The 17457-nt window shown below is 48.2% G+C and overlaps 1 protein-coding gene across 1 annotated transcript; it reads right to left on the reverse strand.

Annotated features, from left to right (window-relative positions):
- Positions 1-9773: 9773 nt before the first annotated feature.
- LOC101556626 (apolipoprotein L3-like) lies at positions 9774-16621 on the reverse strand. The gene is made up of 3 exons (XM_055143242.1): positions 16516-16621; positions 12625-12736; positions 9774-10867 (listed from the first exon to the last, which is right to left on the reverse strand). Exons 2-3 carry the CDS (start codon positions 12699-12701, stop codon positions 9892-9894), a joined length of 1053 nt encoding a protein of 350 aa, XP_054999217.1. The 5' UTR covers positions 12702-12736; positions 16516-16621; the 3' UTR covers positions 9774-9891.
- Between the last annotated feature and the right edge of the window lie 836 nt (positions 16622-17457).

Below are 17457 nucleotides of genomic sequence, written 5' to 3' on the forward strand. Positions count from 1 at the left end.
AAAAATGTTTACCAGATCATGTACTGGGATTACCTGTTTTCTTAGTTTCTTCCACAATCAACACCCAGAAGCTCTCGGTATCATGATGCCTGTTGAGCTAATTTAGAACACAAGGTGGGGACAGCCAGACAGAATTCAACAGGGAGGATAATGAGGTGCATAGAGGCTGTGTCTCTTGTATCTCTTGACTATGTTTTGACATGACAATTTTGTGATCTGAGAGGTCATGTCCTTTCATTTACCGTCATCTTTTCAAATGAACCATTGGTTCCACCGAATCTTTGGGTTTCACTGGAATTTCATAGTCTCCCCAGGCACCCTGACCCCAAAGGGCTCTAGGGTTGATTTGACCCATGGACTACTATTTCAGCTTTATGACATCACATTCATCACCACTGCTACCAGGAAGTCAGCACCAGGAAAACAACTCATTGGAATATGCTATTTGGTGGAGCTGGGAGTGGCAGGGGGTGAATTCTTTCTTGCTGGACATCAATGCGTAGGAAGCGTCGGTTTGCGTTTACGACTTCTCCTTACAACTTCTATAACCATAACTAGTTCTCTGGTGATGCTCAGAGTGTCCCATGCAGGCCTCTGTGGTCTTCCATATCTCATTCCACTTGCTTAATGCTTCCGTTATTTTTGCTTTTTGGGTCACAGCCAGCAATGCACAGGGGTTACTCCTGTCTCATGTACTCAGGAATTACTCCTGGCAGTGCTTGGATGACCATATGGGATGCTGGGAATCAAACCCGGGTTGGCTGCTTGCAAGGCAAACGCCCTACCTGCAGTGCTATCTCAACAGCCCCACCTAACGCTCTTGAGTGCAAAGCCAATCACCTCTTCCCTTGCTCTCTAACCCTCTTTCCTTCTTTATTGCAAGCTTTATGTTCCTGTTTTGAGTTTGACACATCATCCTCTGCATTACCCTCCCTTTCTTTCCACCCACCTTTCCTGATGGGTCTGCCACATAAATCCAAACTCTTTCTTTTTTGACATTTTATTATCTTTTATTTTGTTTTTCAAAATTATTCACAGTAAGTTATTACACTCAATATTCCAATACCAATCCCACTACTATGTCACCTTCCCACCACGATTGGTTCCTATTTTCCTAACCACCAAGAAATGCCAACTCTCGAGTCACCAGCCCCAGATCTTACCTCACCCTCAATTCCCCTCTCATATGGATGGTGACCCCTTTCCGCCACACATGTCCCTTCTGTGTGTGCTGTTCGGGAAACACCAGGCCCTATAGCAGACCTCTGTAGATCCAGTTGACCTCCTCTAGTATCTCATCTAGGCCCTGGGCACGCAGCCGCATCCTCTCTGCTGTCTCCGTCTTTGCCCCTTCCCTTAAGTGCTTTGATTCCTGCACTAGACAGCGGACATCATTCAGAACACAGAGGCCTGTTACGACCACACCCATGACCTGGACTCTCCAGTTCATGGTCTCTGCTGGGTATATAAGGGCCCAATGCAAAAAGCTGCCCAATGGGAGCCAGATTATGGCTGCCCAATTGGTACCTTCATTGGCCAAAACGGTAGCATGAACATGCCCACAAACATGTTTGTACCTCAGGAGAGTGTTAAGTAAAGAAGAAATTCTGGACTTGTTATTGCATAGAACCCCCATGGCCAGCTGTCTTGAAGAGACCCCCATCAATTTCCTGCCATTGGCCTTGGCTTCTATTGATGACAAGTTTAGCTGCTCCACGATGCTGATGGTCACAGTTGCAGCAGTCGCCACTGCCCCCAGCCCCAGTGCCTTTGCTGACAGTTGCACACTCAGGCCTCCTGTCATGGGAGCCAGACCAATGGCCAGGATAGACATGACCCCAGATGCGATCCCCGCGAAGCTGGCCGCCACATTGACCACAGTACTGACCCAGTGGACTAGGTCAGCTCTGTTTGCGAGCTTTCTGAGCAGTGCAATGTGCTTGCTAAGTATCACTCTCACCTCAGGAATCACCTTTACAGTCCTCTTCCTGAGTATGGCGGTCTCTGACGGGAACAAGTCCTTGTGCTTCCAGAACAGACATGTTAACACGATAAGAAGTGTGTTAGTCAGAGTGCAGTAATGATATAAACAAGACACAAATATAACAAGGAGGAATAGGAGCCTCGTATTCCCCTTCTTTTGCTCTGGTTGGTGCTTCTCTTTGCCTTCCGTGGCCATGAGTATCTTGTGCTTCCTCAGACCTTCCCGTAGTACCTTTCTCTCCTCTCTGGAACAAAGAAGCAGTCACAGGCATGTAACAGGATGACATAAAACGGGCTGGACAGAGTCTATCTCACCTATAGCACAGAGCTTTTATACACAATTATGTGGAAAAGATTCTTTTACAAATCGCCAGCAAGTTTTCTCGACAGCAGACTTTGGACATTGTAGAAAAGTCATGGTACTTGAAATCAGTGAATAAAAGTTAAATGTTATATTTTTTCCCTGTTTGCAGCAAGACTTTTATTAAAAGAAATTTAGGGGCTGGAGTGATAGAACAGCGGGTTGGGCATGTGCCTTGCACGCGGCCAACCCAGGTTAGATTCCCAGCATCCCATAGGATCCCCCTCGCACTGCCAGGAGTAATTCCTGAGTGCATGAACCAGGAATAACCCCTGTGCATTGCTGTGTGTGACCCAAAAATAAGAAAAAAAAGAAATTTAGAGCGATGAGAATAGTTGGGGCTGTTCAAGAGAGACCATGGGATTCTCCAAGGGGGAATAAAGCTGGTATCATTGAAGGGATTCATTTTGGGCAAGGGGCACAAACAGCTGTGCCCAGGGATTACTCCTGGCTCTGTGCTGAAGGATTACTCCTCCAAGCGCTTAAGTACCATAGGAGATGCCAGGGAGTCGGTTCTGGATTGGACACATGAGATGCAAATTCCCTATCCACAAAAGACACAGGACCCTTCTTCCCACCCCATTTTCATGCATCTCAACCCCTGGCCATTCGCTGCTCACATAGGACACAGAAGAAACATCTCTCATCTACGGAGAGAAGGTCCAGCCTCAACTTAACCGAAGGCCTCTCTCGGCCAGGAGGAAACTAGCTGAGGGCGGCAGAATGGGTTCCCTTGTGTCTCCCTCTGCAGGTACCTGGACAATTGGATTTCTTCCACGAATGTCTCCCAGGTGTTATCATTGAACAGGAACTGCAGGTCTGGGCCCATAATGGTCAAGTGAGTCCGAGCAAAGCGTCTGCTCACTAGATGGAGACAGAGGACACGAGGTGAGAGGGCTGGGGTGCAGCTCCGCTGGTGCTGAGTCCGTGGTGCGTCCACGTGTCTCTGTCTGGGCACCGTGGGCGGAGTCACCTGGTGTCATGGAATGAACTGTTTTGTGTGTTTGTTATTTGTTTTTGGCCACACCCAGACCTTCTGTCAAGGACCAGAAGGAGCCGGAATGATCAATGACAAGTGCATGAAAGAAGCCTCCTAGGCAGAGGACATCACCTCTGGACTTTCTTGTTAACTCAATTCAGTTAAGAGGATCTTCTTTTTTTTTTTTTGACTGTACTTTTTTGGGAGTGGGGCGGTTTACACCCCTCGATACTCAGGGGTTACTTCTAGCTCTGCACTCAGGAAATACTCCTGGCAGTGCTCGAGGAACCACGTGGGATGCGGTGTATGTGGGGAGATCGAACCTGGGTGTGCGATAGCACAGCTGGTAGGGCCTTTGCCTTGCACTCCACCTACCTGGGTTCGATTCCCAGCATCCTATATGGTCCCCCCTAACACCGCCAGGGGTTATTCCTGAGTACAAAGCCAGGAGTAACCCTTGTGCATTGCTGGGTGTGACCCAAAAAGCACAACAACAACAACAACGACCTTTAGGCAATCCTTCAGCTGGAAAGTCCAGTAAAATCTTTTTCAGAAAACCCCCGATTTGTACACAGTCAGATGAGTTTTTCTTTCGATACCATTTGAGTGTCCAGCAACAGAGGCAGAACAAGATCGGGCAGTGGGAGGTGGACTAGGACCCTGGAATATTTAATGTGTTATTTGTGTGAAGGAAGAGGGGAATGATCGCAGGACAGCATGGTGAATACACAAAAGATAAATAAAAAATTTCTTGGTAAATCTCTCGACCCATTAACTAATCAATGAGGGCACTCCAGTAGGGGAGAGCAAATGGGCCCTTGCAATGCAGCCATTGGAAAGGGTTTCTTTCTGGCGTGTGTGGGGAAGGCTTGCAGAGCTTGTGGAGTTTCCTGTTGTGGGGGCCAGGGAGCAGCGGAGAGGAGCTTGGACACCGGAAGTCCCCGTGGTCTTTCCCACTGATGAGGGAACCTGAGATGGCCCAAAGCTCCTGGCTGTGCTTCCTGAGCCTTTCGGGGAACTCCTGGACACAGGATGCAGGAGGGTCCTTGTCCTTAGACTGCTACTCTCCTTGATGGGATGTTTTTCTCAGTTAAAGACACACAAACACATATGCATACATACGCGCACACCTCAAGGTTCCTCGTGAAAGGTGAGTGTGGGGGCTCAGCAATTTGTCTCCCTTCTTTACAGGCAATCCCTGGATTCGGGTACACAGTTCTGCTCCAGGTTGGGGCATGGCCCTGCCATCTCCCTGCCCCCTCTCTCTCGTGGGGTCCGGGAAAGTCACTCCCCTCCTGGCCATCTGTGTCCCCTGGGACTTGGCTGTGAGCAGTCGCCTAGACTCTGGTGGGGGACACCAAGCTTGAATAGTTGGGTCTCAGAGACAACTTGGTCCCTGAGTCTTTTTTTTTTTTTTTGGGTCACACCTGGCGTTGCTCAGGGGTTACTCTTGACTTTTGTACTCAGGAATTACTCCTGGCAGTGCTCAGGGGACCCTATGGGATACTGGGATTTGAACCCAGGTCGGCAAGGGAAACGCCCTACACGCTGTGCTATTGCTCCAGCCCCCTTGATCCCTGAGTCTTTAACTTTTTTTTTTTTTATTGAATCACCATGTGGAAAGTTACAAAGCTTTCAGGCTTAAGTCTCAGTTTTACAATGCTCGAACACCCATCCCTTCTCAGTGCACATATTCCACCACCAAGAACCTTGGTATACCTTCCCCATACCCCCTCCTCCACCTGTGTAGCTAATAATTTTCACTTTACTTTATCTTTACTTTGATTACATTCAGAATTTGAACATAAAGCTCACTATTATTGTTTGGAGTTTCCCTCCCAAAGTCAGACCTGCTGAAAAGGACGCATTTGATAATTTGTTTTCCATGGCTGAGAATAAGAAGATATGATGTCTGTATTGGATTTCTGTATTTTGGTATTTTAGTAACTAAGTCTAGGGAAATTTCTGCCAGAAATTGCATCATTGCAAGATCATACCTCTCTTTAGTGGTCCTTATAAGGTCGCGGTCACCACGCCGTGCCTCTCGGAAAGGAAAAGCTTAGAGAGAAAACCCTTTGCAATCCTGGGGCGGCATAGGGCCGTAGTTTAGTTCATAGTGTAGAGTCATTTCTGCAAGAAGCTGCTAGTGCCAAAAGTAGTTTGGCTGGCTTCCGGATCATGGTCGTTCAGCAGCCAAGAGCTGGTTCCTGAATCTTTTTCCCTCTCCGCCCTCCCTGGTCCATGAATCTTGTCCCCTCACCCAGGGCAGCAGGGTCGTATGGTGCCAGTGGCCAGAGTACAGAGGGACAGACTCAGATACCCCACCCTCATCCTAATCTGCTGCCTCCAAATTTTCAAAGTGAGGAGAGCCCCTCTCCCTCAAACTAACATTCAATCTGGGGGTCACTGAGTCTGCTGGACAGAAGGACTAGAGGTGTTGGGGTGTCCTGGCGAGCCCATCTGACCCCCCCACTGTTTAGGGCCCGGGGCGGGGCAGCTGTCACAAGAAGTGGCATAAAATCCAGGCTCTGCTGCTTCCTCGGGAGCTGGACTAACCCTGAGCCTGCCTTCGTTGTTGATTTTCCTTTTGTCAACAATCTTGTTCTCAGAGTATTGTTGTGAGAAGGTGTGAGTGGGGGGTCCCCTCTGCCCAGCTTACCGAGGGTAGAGGGAGGGGGTCCTCCTAAGGCTGCGGGGACAGGGAAGCAGGAGACGGAACAGCAGGCTGGAGGAGAGGGAGCGCAGCGTCCAGTTAATAGAGTCTGGAAAGAAACTGAAACAAGTGCTTGGAGCTGAAAAGCTGGGAAATCGATACTCATCAGTGGCAGCAGGAAGGGTATAACTCTTTCACACCACACCCAGTGCCCAGGGCACCGGAGTCTCTATCCACTTTCTTTTCAGTTCTTTGTAGGGGGTGTGTAACCTGCCTGTTCTTCTATATCCATACAACTTTAAACCAATCGACCCATGGCAGTGTGTACAGTAGTTTCTCATTCCCATGAAATCTGGAAGCTGAGCAATTGAGTATGTCCATGGTTTAAAGCTGGAAAGTGTTCTGCTGAGTATTATGGGGGGTGCATATATGCAGCCTGAGGTGCTGCAGTCCCCAAACACGAGGGCTGGGACACAGAGTGCATGCTGGAGAGATCTATGAGCTGCAGCACCAGACATGGGCAGGGGGCGTGCCTTTTTTTTTAAATTGAATCACCGTGGGAACATTTACAAAGCTTTCAGGTTTAAGTCTCAGTCATACAATTATCAAACAACCATCCCTTTCACCAGTGTACATGTTCTACCACCAAGAACCCCAATATACGCCCCGTCCTAACCTCCCACCCTGCCTGTGTGGCAGATGATTTTCACTTTACTCTCTCTTTACTCTGATTACATTTAAGTTTTAGACAGAAGACCCACTATTATTATTTTGAATTCCCCCCCCCCACAGTCAGACCTGCCGAAAAGAATCATTAGATAATTTGTTTTCTATTGCTGATAATGAAGAGCATATGATGTTGTGTGGCCGCAGTTGTGGCCGCGTGGTTTTGGATTTCTGAATATAAGAGGTAATTATATTCCAGAGGTATTTCTGCCTGAAGCAGCTGGGTCCGAGATTGGTTTTTGTGACTCTGGGATCATGGCAGTTCAGGAACGAACTGCCCAAGATCATTTGTGGGCAGCCGCTCAGGGTCTCGTCTGGGCTGGGAGCAGGGCTGGTTCCGTCCACCTATCTCGAGATTTCCTTTGCGCCTGGTCACTGCAAGCTCCTACCTCTGTCCAATAGGCTCTGAAAGATGGCAGTCGCCATGCTGCCACTGAGGGGAAAAGGCTGAGGACAAAAACACTTCCTTTCCTAGGGCAGGGGGTGTGCTTTGAAGGGAGCACCAGGCTCTCTTCCTGGTTGTCAGGAAGACAGTGAGACTCTTGCCTGGTCACCTTTGGGATAAAATACAGTCTGATTGGACCTTGGGGAGGAAGGCACACATAGTCCAGAGGTTAGGGCACATGACCAATCTGGGTTTGATCCCTGACACCACGTAGGATCAATCCTCTGAACCTCTCTGAAGCTTATCTCTGATCTGAGAGCCAGCAGGAACCCCTGAAAACTGCAGGGTGTACCCCTCAAACCAGTAACATAAAATAGGGCCATGGAAACATAAGCGTCTGTGTGCTCTGATTGTACTGGCATTATGTGATTCCTTAGGTTCTTTCACAATTCTTCAACATTCATAAGGAAACATAAAATTTCCAACCTTTGTAATGAAACAGAAGTGATCATGTGATACTGCAGCTCCAATCCTGTGGCTTCCCCTTTAAGGAAGAGAGCTGGTCTCCTTAACCCTGGAATCAGCTCAACCATCTTGACAGCTGCATTACTCAAAGTGTCCACAAGGGGCCGCAAGCCAGCGTCTCTCAGCGGGTGAAGAACACTTGAATTATGATTTACATTGAACATCAGGGTTGTACTCATTACATAATAAAGTCCTTTCTAATTTCTTGATTTTTATTTTTTGATTTTTAGACTCATACCTCTGGGCGGAACTTTGTCGTGCAGGGGAGGGAGGGCCTGTGAGTAGAACTACCCCTCAGAGCAAACAAAAAATGTTTACCAGATTATGTACTTGCATTACCTGATTTCTCAGTTTCTTCCACAATCAACACCCAGAGGCTCTCAGTATCATGATGCCTGTTGAGCTAGTTTAGAACACAAGGTGGGAACAGCCAGACAGAATTCAACAGGGAGGAAAATGAGGTGCATAGAGGCAGTGTCTCTTGTATCTCTTGACTATGTTTTGACATGACATATTTGTGATCTGGGAAGTCATGTCCTTTCATTAGCCCTCACGTTTTCTTTTTTTTTTTTTTTAAATTTTTTATTGAGTCACCATGTGGAAAGTTACAAAGTTTTCAGGTTTAAATCTCAGTTATACAATGCTCGAATACCCATCCCTTCACCAGTGCTCATATACCACCACCAAGAATCCCAGTATAGCTCCACCCCGCCCCCTCACACCCCAAACCCCCCCACGCCCCTGGCCCCCCCACCCTAAGCCCCCCCCGCCTGTGTAACTAATAAATTTCACTTTACTTTCACTTTGATTGCATACAATATTTCAACAAAACTCACTATTATTGTTTGGAGAGTCTCTCCCCTAAAGTCAGACCTGCTGAAAAGGAAGCATTAGATAATTTGTTTTCCATTGCTGAGGATGAAGAGGTATGAGGTCGAGTGACCACACTTAGCGGCCTCTCAGTTTTGGGTTTCTGTAATTTAGTATTTTAGTAACTAAGTCCAGAGAGATATCTGCCAGAAGTTGCATTGTTGCCAACTTGTACTTCTCAGTTACATTATATTCCACATATGAGTGCAATCTTTCTATGTCTGTCTCTTTCTTTCTGACTCATTTCACTCAACATGATACTTTCCATGTTGATCCACTTGTATGCAAATTTCATGACTTCATGTTTCCTGACAGCTACATAGTATTCCATTGTGTAAATATACCAGAGTTTCTTTAGCCAATCATCTGTTTTCGGGTTTCTTTTTTTTTAAATATTTAAAATTTTATTGAATCACCGCGAGATAGTTATAAGCTTTCATGTTTGGGTTACAATCTCACAATGATCAAACACCCATCCCTCTTGCCTTGCACATTCCCCACCACCAATATCCTGGGTATACTCCCCCTTTCCCACCCTCCCCCTGCCTCTAAGGCAGACAATATTCCCCAGACTCTCTCTCTACTTTTGCAGCCCTCATGTTTTCAAACCTACCATTGTTCTCACTGAATCTTAGGGTTTCACTGGAATTTCATCGTCTCCCCAGACACCCTGACCCAAAGGGCACTAGGGATGATTTGCCCCAGGGTCCACTCTTTCAGCTTCATGACATCACATTCATTCCCACCGATACCAGGAAGTCAGCACCAGGAAAATCAACTCATTGGAAGATGAAGTCGGGTGGAGCTGGGTGTGGCAGGGGATAAATTTCTCCTTGCTGGACATCAATGCACAGGAAGGGTCAATTGAGCCCCTTTCAACTTCTGTAGCCAACATCTTGTTCTCTGGTGATGCTCAGAGTGTCCCCTGCAGGCCTCTTGGTGGTCATCCTGTCTCATTGTTCCAGGTGTCTAACACTTCTCAGTGTCAAAACCTTTTCCCTTGCTCTCTAACCCTCTAACCTTCTTGTTCCAGGCCCCTCGTTCCTGTTTTGATTTTGACACATCATTCTCTGCATTACCCTCCCTTTTCCTCACTCACCCCGCTTGGTGTGGTGTGCCACATAAATGCCAAGTTTTTTTTTTACACTTTTATCATATTTTATTTTATTTTAAGAAAGTTATTCAGTGAGTGATTACATTCAATATTCCAACACCAGTCCCACCACTATGACACCTTCCACCTTCCCACTGTGATTGGTTCCTATTTTCCCAACCACCCAGGAATGCCAACTCTTGACTCACCAACCCCCAAGATCTTACCTCACCCTCAGTTCCCCTCTAATATGGATAGTGATCCCTTTCTGCCACATATGTCCCTTCTGTGTGTGCTGTTTGGGAAACGTAAGGTCCTACAGCAGACTTTTGTAGATCCAGTTGACCTCCTCTAGTATCTCATCCAACACCTGGGCACGCAGCCGCATCTTCTCTGCTATCTCCGTCTTTGCCCCTTCCCTTAAGTGCTTTAGTTGCTTCACAAGACAGTGGGCATCACTCAGAACACAGAGGCCTGTTGCAATCCCACCCATGACCTGGACTCTCCTGCTCATGGTCTCAGCTGTGCTTCCGAATGCCCTCCGAAACAAACTGCCTGATTGAGATGAGCTCCTGGCTGCCAAATTGGTACCGTCCCTGATCAAATTGGTGGCATGCACATGCCCAGAAACCTGTCTGTATCTTAGGAAAGTATTGCATGAAGAAGAAAATCTGGACTTGTTATTGCGTAGAGCGCGCATGGCCAGCTGTCGCGAAGAGACCCCCGTCGTTTTCCCGCCATTGGCCGTTGCTTCTATTGATGACAACTTTTGCTGCTCCACGATGCTGGTGGTTACAGTTGTAGCAGTAGCCGCTGCCCCCAGCCCCAGTGCCATTGCTGAAAGCCCCACACTCAGGCCTCCGGTCACGGGAGCCAGACCGATGGCCATGAGGGACATGACACCAGATGCCAGCCCAGCGGAGGTGCCTGCCGCATTGGCCACAGTACAGGTCTTGTGGACCTGGTCAGCCCTGTCTGCGATCTCTCTGAGGAGTGTGACGCGCTTGCCGAGTTTCACTCTCACCTCAGGAAACACTTTCAAGATCTTCTCCCTGAGTATGGCGGTCTCTGACGGGGCTGAGGCCTGGTGCATCCAGAACAGACACGTGAGCCCGATGATAAGCGTTTTAGCCAGAGTGAAGTACTGATAGAGACAGAACACAAATAAAGCGAAGAACCAGAAGAGCCCCGCATTTCCACTCTTCTGCTCCTGTTGGTGCTTCTCTTTGCTTTCTGTGACTGTGAGTATTTTGTGTTTCTTCATACCTTCACGTAGTACCTCTTCCTCCTCGCTGGAACAAAAATAGCAGTGATTGGCATGTAGCATGATGACGTAAAACAGGCCGGACAGAGTCTATCTCACATATATCACAGAGCTTTTGCTCGCAATTAAACGGAAAAGGATCTTTTACCTGAAGTGTGGTTGGAGGACCCGCTCGGGATGGGAGAGATGTGCTGAAAGCAGACTATAGATGGAACACGATGGCCACCCAATTCCTCCATTGCAAACCACAACAAACCAAAAAGAGAGAGAGAGAACAAAAGGGAATCCCCTGCCACAGAGGCGGGGTGTGGTGGGGGGGATGAAAAAGAGGGTGGGAGGCATGCTGGGGTCATCGGTGGAGGAGAATGGGCACTGGTGGAGGGATGGGTACTTGAGCATTGTATGACTGAAACACAAGCACGAAAGTATGTAAATCTGTAACTGTACTGAACGGTGATAAATTTAAAAAAGGATCTTTTACAAATCTCCAGGAAGTTTTCTTGTCATCAGTTTTCTGTACATTGTATAATCGTGATACTTGACATCAGAAAATAAATGGGTAAATTTCATCATATTCTTTTTTCTTTTTTAGAAAACCAGTTTTATTAAAAGAAATTTAGAGTGAAGTAAGGGGTGGGGGGTGTTCAAGAGAGATCATGGGATTTTCCAGAGGGGAATAAAACTGGAAAATATAACTTTTAGGGATTAATGTTGGAGAAGGGGCACACTCCGCTGTGTCCAGGGATTACTCCTGTCTCTGTCTCTGTACTGAAGGATTACTTCTTGTAGTGCTCAAGTACCATGTGAGGTGCTAAGGAATCAACCTGGATTTGCCACACTCGAGGCAAGTGCTCCATTCATTGTACCATTGCTTGAGACCCCATCTATAGGGTTTCTTGAGTCATAGGGATTTGATAAACAGAACTTGTCAATCAATTTGGAAATCGTCCCAATCTGGCCTTTGAATTTATAGGTCCCCCAAATCTCGGATATGGAAGTGACCTCAGCTCTCATTTTTCCTGATCTCTGTTCTCTTCCCAGACTAATGCCATTGACCTTCCCAGATGAAGGTCACTGGGTTCAGCCACTGCCCAGTTGCCTGGGAAGTAGGAGAGGTGCCACTGACTCTGGTTTCCCTCGAACTCTTCAGCTCTTCTTGGTGATTGATGTTCTAGCACCCAGGACCCTGGTCTCTCAGCTGTCCCAGGACATGCACACATTCATGGAATTTGGAAGGACTCAGGAGATGAACAGAACCTTTCTCCAAATTTGTTTGTGTAAGTAGGCCTGCGTTAGCCGAAGGGCATTGAAGGGAGACCTTTTCTGTGTAGAGGCAATTTGGGAATCTCCTCAAACCTCTCAAATGACACAGAATTAGCAGGCAGCCCTCCTGTGCTGCAGGGGTCACTAGGCCACTCTCCCTTAGTCACTTCAGCTTTGCATCTTCCCAACAGGATGTGAATGCTTTGGAGCATCTCCCATGCACCAGGCATATGCTCAGTGCTTCCCCTGCACTCACCTTACTCTACTCACAGCCCTTCAGGACGAAGACCCTGAGGCCGAGTGTGTGGAAGTTTCTCGACAAAGCCACAGAACCCCTCTTCCCACCCATTTTCATCCATCTCAATCCCTGGCCATTCGCTGCTCACAAAGGACACAGAGGAAACATCTCTCATCTACTGGGGAGAAGGTACAACTTCAACTCAACCGAAGGCTTCCCTGGACCAGGCGGAAACTAGCTGAGGGCGGCAGATTGGGTTCCCTCGTGTCTCCCTCTGCAGGTACCTGGACAACTGGATTTCTTCCACGAATGTCTCCCAGGCTTTATCATCATTGAGCAGGAACTCCAGGTCTGGGCCCATGACGGCCAGGAGAGTCCGAGCAAAGCGTCTGCTCACTAGATGGGACAGAGAACACGAGGTGAGAATACTGGGGTGCAGCACCGCTGGTGCTGAGTTCACGGTGCATCCACGTGTCTCTGTCCGGGCACCGTGGGCAGAGTCACCTGGTGTCATGGAATGAGCTGTGTGTGTGTGTGTGTGTGTGTGTGTGTGTGTGTGTGTGTGAGGCACAACCAGTGATGCCTTCTCTTTCCCCACCCCCTTGCCCCAGTCCCAGCCTGCCCTCTTGACAGGCATCTTTTATGTTCGGTATTAAAGTTTGGGTCTTGTGAGTTCAGTGTTGCTGATGCTGTGATTTGGATATTTAGCTCTATCATTCCTTCACACCACTGAGGTACCAGACTCCCCCTAAGCCCCTATCCCCTTTGCTCCTCTTCTATCTTTTCTCCTGTGTGGTGAGCGGGCCTTCAAGCTTATAGCTTGCACAAACACTTCCGGTCAAACACTCGCATAAACATGTGGAGAAAGCCATTTTACAAGAACTGGAGTGCTGGGACATTTTTACAAGAGCAGGACGGTTAGCCAACAGGAACAGACAGACAGGACTTGACATTCTTGGGGTAGGCTTGTGGTTTAATGATCAGCCTTCTGGATATCTGTTGTTACCTCCCCTAGTTGCCCTGGGTGCCATTAGTTACTTTTAGTTTTGCCTTAAGGCCATGATGTAAGTAGATTGAAACCTAAGCATACAGCTGTGGAGTTACAATAAAGTAGATTTTGCTCACCTCTCTCTCTCTCTCTTTCTGTGTGTGTGTGTGTTTGTCTCCCCTCTCCCCTCTCCCTATCACTTTCGCACCCTCTCCTTGTGAACCCCGTTATCCGGTTTCATGGGCTGGACACTCCCCTTTCCACTCTATTTTTTTGTTTGTTTGTTTTGGGGTTACATCCGGCGATGCACAGGGGTTACTCCTGGCTTTGCACTCAAGAATTACTCCTGGTGGTGCTCGGGAGACCCTATGGGATGCTGGGAAACGAACCTAGGTTGGCCGCATGCAAGGAAAATGCCCTACCCGCTGTGCTATCACTCCAGCCTCTCCACTCTATTTCTTTCTTTCTCTTCCTTATACTCTGGGGCCAAAGGTGATCTAGGCATCCTCCCTTTAAACCATTGCATCTCCTCATGTAGAGACCCTTTGTGATGCTGGGAATCGAACCCAGGTCGGCCGCGTGCAAGGCAAACGCCCTACCCGCTGTGCTATCGTTCCAGCCCCTCCTCATCTAGTTACTCTGAATACCACCTATTAGTGATATCATGCTATGTTTTTTTTCTTCTTCTGGCTTACTTCATTTAACATGACATTGTAAATTTTCATCCATGTTGCAGCAAATTGCATGATTTCATCATTCCTTAATGCTGCATAGTATTCCATTGTGTATATATACCACATCTTCATGATCCACTGATCTGTTGTTGGACAGCTAGGCTGATTCCAAATCTTGGCTTCTGTACTGAGTGCTGCCATGGATAATGGTATCGTATGTCCTTTGGGATGAATGTCATTCTATTTCTTTAGATGACTGTTTATATTACCGAGAAAGGGAAAAAATATCCCCTGACATTTTGTCTTCTCAGCCCCAACCAAAGCCAGTTCATAGCAAACATTCCCTCCCACACTGTAAAGGTTGACTGTTACTTATTGTAAATGTATCCAAAAACTGGTGTGGCACCATGCAGAGTGGGGAAGGTGCTGTAAAAGATTGGTGTCCAGGTGTCACTCATGTCCTGGACCACCAGATAGTCCCAATGTGTCCAGACCACTCTCAACTGAGAAAATGACCCAGGCTGTGTTGTCCAGACCACCCTGAGTGGATACTTGTCTGATCACTGCTTGTCCAACTCTCTACTTACCAGAATTGCACCGACAGCAACCTTCGTTGCCCAAGGGGATCTCCGTAGTGCCTACATCTGATTTTGAGTTTTGTGCCACATCTGGCTTTGCTAGGGGCTAATATCTCAATCCTGCAGTGCTAGAGACACTCCCAGCGAGTTGTAGAACCATGGGTGTGTTCTAGCACCATAAACTATCTCCAGACTGGTGCCCCACATTGCTTCAGTCCAAGAACTTTGGACCCCAGCCTTTTTCTCTTTTTTGGGGGGTAACTCCTGGCTTTGCACTCAGGAATCACTCATGGCGGTGCCCAGGGGACCATATGGGATGCTGGGAATTGAACCTGGGTCAGCCGCGTGCAAGGCAAACATGCTACCTGTTGTGCTATCGCTCCAGCCCCATAATTCTTATATATTTTCCATCCCTTTTCTCTTGATTAAAGCTTCCTGATTAAAGAAGAAATAAGACTTCGATTCATATTTCACACAAATTACCTTGCTGTTTAATAGCTTGAGAAACCCTTAGAAAGGAAAATTCAAAGTTTCCCTTCGTTTTCTCATGTCTCTTTACATAAATGAGGAGTGAGAGGAAGACCTACAGAGAAACTGGGTCCAGCTAAAGCTTGAACCGTGTCTGAGCATGAGCAGACAACCTGCAGCCCTACCCCCAGAGCACCCAGCCCAGGACCGTCTCAGATCCGGCCTTCTGTCCCCTCGCCTTCTTATTCACTATTCACTTATTCACTATTCACTAACTGCTTCTGAAGCTCTGGGAAGAAAATAACTGCTTTTTATTTTTTGGGGTCACACCCAGCGATGCACAGGGGTCACTTCTGGCTCTGCACTCAGGAATTACTCCTGGCGGTGCTCAGGGGACCCTATGGGATGCTGGGAATTGAACTCGGGTCGGCCACGTGCAAGGCAAACGCCCTACCCGCTGTGCTATCGCTCCAGCCCCGAAAATAACTGCTTTTAACTGCTGTAGATTCCTATTAAAAATATCCTGCAATTGGGGCTGGAGCAATAGCGGGTAGGGCATTTGCCTTGCACGTGGCCGACCCGGGTTCGATTCCCAGCATCCCATAGGGTCCCCTGAGCACCGCCAGGGGTAATTCCTGAGTGCGGAGCTAGGAGTGACCCCTGTACATCGCTGGGTGTGACCTAAAAAGCAAAAAAAAAATCCTGCAATTCCTTTAGGATCAGAAGACAAGGATGTCCATTTCACATAGTACCAGAAATACTATTATAATCACACAATTATAATTACCCAAACCTGAGTCCTCGTTTCTTGGGACAAGTTGATCCCTGAGTCTCAACAGAAATCCTTTTTCCCCTCACCCTGGGCAGCAGGGCCCAGGGGTCCAGGGACCCAGAGTATGTGGGGGAGGCTCAGACTCCCTACCCTCCTGCTCCTCTCTCAGACTTCACCCTCCTCGTCCTCTGCTGCTTCCAAATTCACAAAAGAAGGAAACCCCAAACATCCACCTGCCTTCTGGGGTCACCGAATCTCCTGGACACAAGGACTGGAGGTGTTGGGGTAACCTGCTGAGCCCGTCTGAGTCCCCCTCTCTGTTTAGGGTCTGGGTGGGGGCAGCTGTCACACAGACTTGGGATAAAATCCAGGCTCTGTTAGTCCCTTGGGAGCTGGACTAACCCTGATCCTGCCTTCTTTGTTGATTTTCCTTTTCTCAAGAATCCCGTTCTCAGGGGCTGGAGCGATAGCATCGCAGGTAGGGCGTTTGCCTTGCAGGCGGCTGACCAGGGTTCGATTCCCAGCATCCCATAGGGTCCCCTTAGCACCGCCAGGAGTAATTCCTGAGTGCAGAGCCAGGAGTAACCCCTGTGCATTGCCGGGTGTGACCCGAAAAGCCAAAAAAAAAAAAAAGAATCCCGTTCTCAGAGCATTGTGAGAAGATGTGAGTGGGGGGTCCCCTCTGCCCAGCTTACCGGGGTGGAGGCTGGGGGATCCTCTTCAGGCTGCAGAGACGGGAATGCAGGAGCTGGAACAGCAGGCTGGAGGAGGGAACACACAGTGTCCTCGCAGGCACGCAGCCTCCAGCTGATAAAGCCTAGAAAGGAAAGTGAAACCAGTGCTTTCCAGCAGATGAAGCTGGGAAATAGAAACTCATCAGTTGTAAAAAACTAAAGCTCGCCGAGGGTCGAGGGCTCTCCGGGCGGCTGTGCCTCACTGCCCGCGTTCGGTGCTCTGGAACCGCGGTGTATGGGCTGGATCGGGACGGCTGGTGGTCAAGGACAGGCGAAGGAAGAACGAGGACCAAGCTAGTTGCTGATTAGTTACCGTTTATTCAATCTTCCATCTTTCTCATCTCCCACACTCCCAGCTCCTGCCTCTCTCTGAACATACTGCCGCCTCTTTCCCTCTCTCTCCTCCCTTTTTCCTCTCTTGCCCTTGCCCCTAGGTTATACCCAGCCAGGTAGCAAAATCAACATAAGAAAGCCCTTCCCTAGGGCAGGGCATTCCAAAGCCCTTCCTGACTCTTAAGGTTTTTTTCTTTCCCTTAGTCCAGGAACTTATTAACATCTTAATACTAGTTATTTTTGTATGGACATAGCAAGGGATACATTGAAGCTTGCAAGGCAGCTCTCCTGGCAACATCTTGCCACAGACTCAGACTACAGCACTCAGGCCAGATTAATCATTCCTCACCCTAGCAGGGTCCGAATCTAGTTATCACTGTTTGGATCATGACAGCATTTGTCCATGATCAAGCTCTTAACTTATAGTTAAGCATTAGGCACTTTGGCCAGGCCCATCTCGATGCCAGGGTAGCACACAACTCACCGCTTGCACTGGGTCCTTCTCGTCTCACGTCGTCGGGACCCTGCTTTGGGGATGCTAGGAAGTAAGGGCAGCTGAGGCTTAGGTTG

The sequence above is a fragment of the Sorex araneus genome, chromosome 6 (genome assembly GCF_027595985.1).
Source record: "Sorex araneus isolate mSorAra2 chromosome 6, mSorAra2.pri, whole genome shotgun sequence".
Classification (NCBI taxonomy): Eukaryota; Metazoa; Chordata; class Mammalia; order Eulipotyphla; family Soricidae; genus Sorex; species Sorex araneus.